Source organism: Montipora capricornis, chromosome 2 (assembly GCF_036669925.1).
Source record: "Montipora capricornis isolate CH-2021 chromosome 2, ASM3666992v2, whole genome shotgun sequence".
Classification (NCBI taxonomy): Eukaryota; Metazoa; Cnidaria; class Anthozoa; order Scleractinia; family Acroporidae; genus Montipora; species Montipora capricornis.
Genome location: NC_090884.1, coordinates 65,688,686 through 65,696,185, shown reverse-complemented (window position 1 = coordinate 65,696,185; position 7,500 = coordinate 65,688,686). Strand labels below are relative to the sequence as shown.

The 7,500-nt window shown below is 41.8% G+C and overlaps 1 protein-coding gene across 1 annotated transcript in view; it reads left to right on the top strand.

Annotated features, from left to right (window-relative positions):
* The window catches only part of LOC138031644 (uncharacterized), a 20,706-nt gene extending 16,892 nt beyond the window's left edge, over positions 1-3,814 (top strand). Inside the window, exon 6 of the mRNA XM_068879299.1 lies at positions 2,208-3,814. Within this exon, the coding sequence (XP_068735400.1) occupies positions 2,208-2,375 (168 nt within the window). The 3' untranslated portion in view covers positions 2,376-3,814. The remainder of the gene's footprint in view (positions 1-2,207) is intronic.
* The last annotated feature ends 3,686 nt before the right edge of the window (positions 3,815-7,500 follow it).

Genomic DNA, 7,500 nt, shown 5'->3' with positions numbered 1-7,500 from the left:
TATCAATGGTAGATTAATCATTGCAGCTGTCAAAGCAAAGATAAAATGAAATAAAGACGAGTTTCTATCAAACAGTTCCAAAGTTTGGTGGACAGAGGTTGTTAATTTATTCAGACTTGAACTGAGTTATGTCAGGAAATATCCTAAAATAAGGATAGTTTTAAAAAATTTTCTTAGTGACAGCTAAACTTAAGGTCATGGAAAGGTAGAAAAAGTCATGGAAAGTCATGGAATTTGAAGAGCTTAAAAGAGTACGAACCTTGTGTTCAGTGTCTCACTGATGCACCCACCAGTATTTCAAAATGTACTTCACAGACTTCTGTTTAATTTGACATCCTTCAGTCTGAAATGTCAGCTGTTGTTCATCCTGACCTTGGGAAGACTGACGTTTTTTCTCACCCTTGGCTCCTAAAGATTAAGTTGAAGAAACGGCTGACGTTTAGACAAGACATTGAAATTCCGACTGAATCAATGAACGCTCCCCTATAACGGTACTGCATCATTTGTTATAAAGCGAGTGTGTGGAAAACGAAGACCGATGACGAACGTCCCGGAAAACAAAGACCGTCCATAAAAAAAATAACATTCAACAGTAAGTGGCACACAGAATTTCAGTTTCTGTGATGATATCTGTGATGATATCACATGGTTGTCGATTTTTGGGCTTTCTTTTCGACCCACTGGCCTCGGTGTTTAGAAATGGAATTGACCACGTACTAATTCACCTGAATTGACTCTAAACAAGAGAAATGATGTGAGTTGCTATTTCTCGTTTGATATGTCATATCATCTGGTTGTCTTGGTTTTCCAGGGGTTTGGCATGTGGTCATTCTTCGTATTCTTCTTAATCGCTGAGAAGATGGGCGAATCCTCCACATCCTAGTTCCCAGGACCTTTTCCCTCTATTTGGGGGTGAGCACCCCACCCCACCTTAAAGCAATGGGAAAGTTCCTGGGAACGAAGTTGGACACTCAACATGAGGTCCCTCGACACTCTAAAAGTAACTCTTATCAGCTCGTTTGAAGCATTATTTTGATACTGAATGGCGCAGAGGCGCTTTTACACTCTGCAGTAAAATTTTTCGTGTCATGTGCCTGTCAGTTGTTTTGATATGTTGTTGTGTCCCGAGACATACGGTTAGCTATTAGGTTTTTGTAAGGGCAAATGTTTAAAGTTATCCAATTAAAAAAAGTCATCATGATCGTTACCATTATGGCTTTCATTGGCATTGTTTATTTGTTGTTTTCATCATTATCTTTTGTAGAATGGGTCTGTTCGTTTTCATCTTACAGCCTTCCTTGATAGTACATTTGAAAAACATTCGCCATGGGAAATTTTCTGATCAGTTCTGTTGTAAAGCACGCAGGCGGCGGGTAGAGCACGAAAGAAGTGTAGAGGAACCGGCACGAGACGTAGTCGATTTTTCCCCCTACTTTTTGAGCGTTCTATCCGCTTCCTAAGTGCTTTACAACAGAACACATCACAGGCGAGGCTCCTTTATTTGTTTTACACTGTACAATAATTTAAGAGTGTTTTAATTTCCTCACGTATTCGGCTAAAATTTTCGGAAAAATCTCGTAAAGCATGCGGTTTTAACCATTCAGAGTGCACTTTATATCGAAACTCATTGTAAGTACAGGAAATCGTATGAACACAAGTGCATTTCGTGATCTATGGGCACGAGTGATGTTTTGAAAGTTCTCCGCGAGTGCAATAACTTTCAAAACATCACGATTGACCATAAATCACGAAATGCGCGGGTAAGATCCTTAAATTTTTTTCAAACTATATACTCAACAAAATCACTCCATTGCTTTGTTTCCAAAGCAACTTCCGTATTGCACTCTTTAAACCTATTTATGCATTCGTCATTGGCCAATCAAAAAAAAAGAAAAAAAGAAAAAAAACAGAAACGCGATGTTTTGTTGAGCCAGAAGCTCTTGACCTTGAAGCGTTTAACTCTGGTTCCGAGCTGGGGTTTTTTTAATTTAACGTAGCTCGTGCGTTTTCCCGCGCGTGCAGCTTCGATCTTATTTTTGTCCATATTTGGGCATAAAATTGGTGGCCTAAAATCCCCAGCTTTGTTCCAAGGAAAAGAGTTGCAAGTTACACGCTTCAAGGTCACGTGCTTCAAGTTGAGTATATAATAATAAGGTTAAAAGGGTCGAAGTCGATGTGCTGAACCTGTCAACCCCCTTTTACCTTAGGTGACCTGGTTTTGTGCTGAACTCAATTGCAAGCGTGTTAGTGATGACAAAAACATGGACGTAGCCCTCCTCCAGAGTCAACTATATCATTTGGAGGCTTGCAATGCTGATTTGCAGGCTCGTCATGCTGCACTGCAAGCGCAGGTTGGACGTATGGAAGGTCAGTAACGTCCTCATAATTCAGATGCCTTTCGACCTGAGCCATTCAAGTCAAGGCTGTGCATGGCCATTGGCTCCACTCAGATGGCTGTTGCGACCGATTTAATGTAGGTTCACAATGACGGCAGAGTGAGAGATACTTTGTTGTCATGTTCTTAGAACAGTTGCATTGGGCTAGCAATCCAGACGCGTTTGATTCGCGACAGAATTTCCAGCACGAAAAAGGATAACGAAAAACATGGAAAGTTCATGTTCAAAGGTTACTGTGCGATGTTAAGCGCAGGAAGTGGGAGTGAGCAATCAGTTTTGAACCTGTGCGAAAGTGCTATGTGTGTGTTCTTCTTAATTTTAGCCCAATTGTTTTAAAAGAATCGTTGGTTCAGGGTTTTGTGGTTGTCAACTTCTTTCAAGGTTTAGTGAATACTAGGTTTTCAAATTTGACACAACTAGGTTTTTTGTTCTTGTATCTGAAGGAGAGAGAACACATGTGACGAGTATCAACAATGTTTGGAGTCGTTGGCAATGACGACAGCGTAGAATTTGATTAAAATCGCGCAAAATTTGAAACTTTTAGTAAATTTAACGCGGCTTAAATCCTCAAAATCCTCTGACCGATCTGTTGTAATTAATACACGTAGTTCGAGATATTTACCCAGGAAGCTCCACTCACCTGAAAGTGGTTTACAGGGAGGTCCTGCATCCGATCAAATTTGAGTATAGAAATGTTGGTTTTTGATGGAAGGGGAAAACCGGACAAAAACCTCTCGAAGCGGAGGAAAGAACCAACAACAAACTTACCCCAGATATGGCCACGAGTCCTGAACCGAACCCGAGCCACATTGGTGGGAGGCGATTGCTTTCACTACTACGCATCCCTGCGTCCCTCCTTTTTATCAAAGTAATTGTATAGAAAAGGGTTTTAAGCTTACGTTGTTTTTACTGTAAAATATTTGTCACAGTATTGAAAAGGACGTAAGTACTGAGTAAGGTTTTTATATTCTGTGAAGTAGGTTTTACTTTCGAGAGAAATCTCTGTGGTCATGAAGAGCTCAGCTGACCGTTGGTTAGGCGGGCTCGTCACTATGGCTGCGTTTATCAGCAAACATGCTCTAGCGAGGATCTTTGCTTTGCACACATTACTAAAACCGTCCAGGTTCAAATACAGGTATACAATTTACAATTTTGTATCGTTGATAACATAATTGTTAAAACAACTCTCGAATAGTGGTCGGAGTGGTAGAATATAGATAATAATTAATATTGTCCTTCATCCACCCAATGAAGGATTTTTACGTCATTCTTAAAGAAAGACTTAAATTTTAATCACAGCTCTTTTAGAAAACGCAAGCTACTGTAGGGTATTGTCATTATCGTTCTTTTGAGTTGGGCGATAAGATGCTTTATTTTCGGGATATAATCAAGGAGTAATAAACTACATTTTAAATGTGCAGTTTGTTTTTTACTTCTTCCACTGGCCTCGCCCCATCACCAAAAAGAAGAAGAATTTCGCATACCCGGTTGAGATCTATCTTTTGACCAAAGACGGTTTCTTCCTACTTTTTTTATTCAGGGCGTTTGTTGTAGAGAAAAATCTGGAAAGCGAGAGGTGGATTTATTCTGTACTGCGTGGGAAACTTATTTTTCAGTTTCGTTCGACTGCTTCTCGAAAGAAATGAATGACGTATTTGCTGGTGATGACTTTGTAAAAAGTTCTGTGAAATTTCAACTGACGACATTTTCGGTAGAGTGCGCGTCTTACAACAACACCTTAAGCCTCAAGTAAGATTTAACTGTTTCCATGGTAAACAAATCACTGAGGCTGAAATTGAGTGACATTTGTTGAGAACACGTGTCGGCAGAAAGTCACGGTAGTTGAAGCCCCCCTCTTTCAACGTTGTTGGGTGTGCGAGTGCAAGCTAATCGGTCTCTCAATGACGTATCCTTGTCGGTACATGTATCCATTGTAACAACCGCGGCTGCAGCCTGGGACTGAATACAAGGCCTGTTGAATCAAATGATGACGTGTTAAAACCCTTTGTCCACCCCAGCAGTCAACGTCATTCAACAGAATCGAACGGATGTTGAAGCAAATGTTAATTAGCCACTATCAAAAATACCATAATACTCTTTGTTTGTCCCTCCAAAATTTTGCATAAGCATTGTTTTTGTTTTCTCTTGGGACTCAAAATGGTCCCAAGAGAAACAATGCAAAATTTTGGAGGGACTAACAAAGAGTATTATGGTATTTTTGATAGTGGCTAATTTGAAGCCGTTTGCCCGTGCCTTCAGCTCTCGTGAGAAAGGTTCTAGTCACGGACTTTTTGGTGGCAAATAGGGTTGTGTGAGTCAAAAGCCAGATATTTGTTGGTGTGCGAACACATTTCATAGACCACTAATGCAATAACGTAAGACACAATGACCGCGCGCGCGGTTTCATCGTGTCGCTGCGGTGTAGGTACAGGGGGAAGGTAGGTTAGGAGTGAGTTAGCGAAAGCTCGAGTCATTTAAATGTAAATATGCCTAAAGAAAGATAATTGAGATCTGCACTCGAAACAAGAGCAAAGAAGGACGTGATCCTCGTGATCCTCGTACTTAGAGCGGTTTTCAAATGAGTGTGGTAAAACCAAACCAAAGTAATTACTTTGGCCAATCAAAAAGGACGGAGACAATTCGGTAAACTAATCAAAACTCGAAGTAATTACACGTAGCCGACACAAAGCGCGGGAAAATGTGCACATGCGAGCTTCTGATTGGTTGAAAAAGTGGCGCGAGAACTTTGAACCAATCACTGAGTGAAGTAATTATAAACCTAAGCAATTCGCTAATCTCTTTCGACACTCAATTGAAAACCACTCTATCTGGAGTAATTTAAACAATTGCCTCTGGTAGACACCTGAAAATCCTGTTTGGAGTCACCTGAATTTTTCAGGTGTCTATAAGAGGAAATTGCTTAAAGTGCGGGGATCACTTCTATCTTCTGTCTCTCAGTTTAATATGGCTGCTGCCTCTGTCTTTGCTAAGTAAACAATGAAATTTCTTCCGGTATTCCCAGGGTGTTCATAATTTATAGACAGATCAGTGCAGTATGATTTTACGACCATTGAGGGCCTGATTACAGGGTGAGTTGCGGCCCGGGCCGAAATTTTGCTGCGATTACAACCTAGCCCGGTTTCATAAACCGGGCTAGGATTTTAAGCCCGGGCTGAAATTCAGCCCGCGCTGAAACCTTCTCCATGTAATCGCCACTTTCATTTCAACAGGATTTCTTTGAGAACGCGAGCTGAAATCACAGCCCGGCTAACTTGTCGCGCAACAATGTTGCGTTGCAAGTTGAGATGGTTTGTTGCGTGTATTACCACCACCTCGTGCAACAAATTCATGTTGCAAAAAGTAATCTAGGGACACTTCGCGGGGACAAAATCACCCCAAAATTTGTGTTGCACAATTATAAAAGTAACAGTTCACACGAGGGTACATGTCGTTGCAAAGGATTCCTGAAGCATGTACCCTCAACATTTTTATGTGTGTGCACATGTTGGCAATTTTGTCCCTGCTACATGTCCCCGCTACACGCCCTTGCTTCATGTCGCCTCAGTGGGCACTACACAAGTTTTCTGTCGCTGCAACATGTCCTTGCAACTCCTTGTGTGTGCCAACCTTAAGGCTTTTAAGCAGAATACTAAGTATAACACTGCAAAAGCAGGGAAACGAAGGCAATGACAGAATGACTTAAACACTTTCACATTTTCACAGTCAAATTAGTGTCTTAATTACCCTGGTTTTTCCACGAGACGCGGATGCAACAGCGCACGGGCAAGTCAGGAAATACGGTCATTGTGTCTTACGTAAAGTTAGCCGGCGAGCGGACTCTCTCTTCTCCCACCGAGAAGAAAGAGCCTGCTCGCAGGCCAACGTAAAGTACGCATTAGTGGTCAAAGACATTTGTGCATGCACGGACGAAGTGCTTAAAATGCAGAATACATCGGAGCAGGGGCCCGTTTCTCGAGAGTCCCGATATCTCTTCGGGTCCGAAAAGCCATTTGTTTCCGCTTGTTTCGGAAAGCTGATCTTTTAACATGTTTTCAAGATAACAAAAAGCAAAATGACTGAAGTTTGACGAATTAAATCTTCCCCGTTCTTGTGATACAAAAGGAATTGTGACACACAAAAGTGACCCGTAAAGTTTCGGGACTTTCGAGAAACGGGCCCCAGGTTCCGATTTTTACCCGTGGATCGCTTCTACCGGAGCTACTGTAGCTTTCAGACCGAGAGGGACATATATGACAGATCCCTTTTTTACCTGAGTAGCTCAGTCAATAGGTGGTGAAGCATTATATATTTGACATTACCAGTCATTTTTTAACAGCAACAGTTCAACAAATCTTTAAGCCAAAGAATGTCTAGTGTTCCAGTTAGCCTAGTCGACAAAGAAGAATAAACCGAATAAAAGCGACAGTAAGCATTCACGAACGCTGTCTTTTTCCTTTTCCGATCGTTTCAATAAGCTATCCAAGTATCTTTCAGCTAATAAAACACGTTCGGCGACCGTAATTCAACATCTTCGAATGGCTTTAGATCAGAGAAAGGGCAGATGGCAGCGCAGATATGTCTAAAAACTGACGTTGGAACAAATTCATTTCGCTTTCGTCGCGCATCATACGCGAAATGCTCTCGAATAAATGGACCCCAGGCTGTGTTGCGAGTCGCATGCTGATTGGCTTAAATTTGACGAGCTGTCAAATCGAGATCAGCTGGTAGGGTCGTCATCACTAATCTATCAAATTGTCCCTAGAGCTCGGTCACAGTCTCGGTCTCGGTACTTCTTTTTAGTTGCGCCTTATCTTCACTGCACACTGCGAGCAGAGCCACTCTAAAGGTCACCAGAGGGTGAGCAAGAAAGGCTCTGCAGATATGGGGTCAAGTCTGTTAAGTCGCCGCAGCCCAAGTTTCTGGGCTAGTCACTCAGGTTAAAACCGGTTTAGGCAGCGCGTGCATCATATTTTTGACGAGGCGAAGGTCAAAACCGAGCTTTCAGTTCGCTGTTAACTCCAGCCGTCGCTTTATTTTCCTAGATTTATAATGAACGCGTTAAAAGTAAGCAGCTGAGCTGGAATTGTGGGCGTCGACGACAACC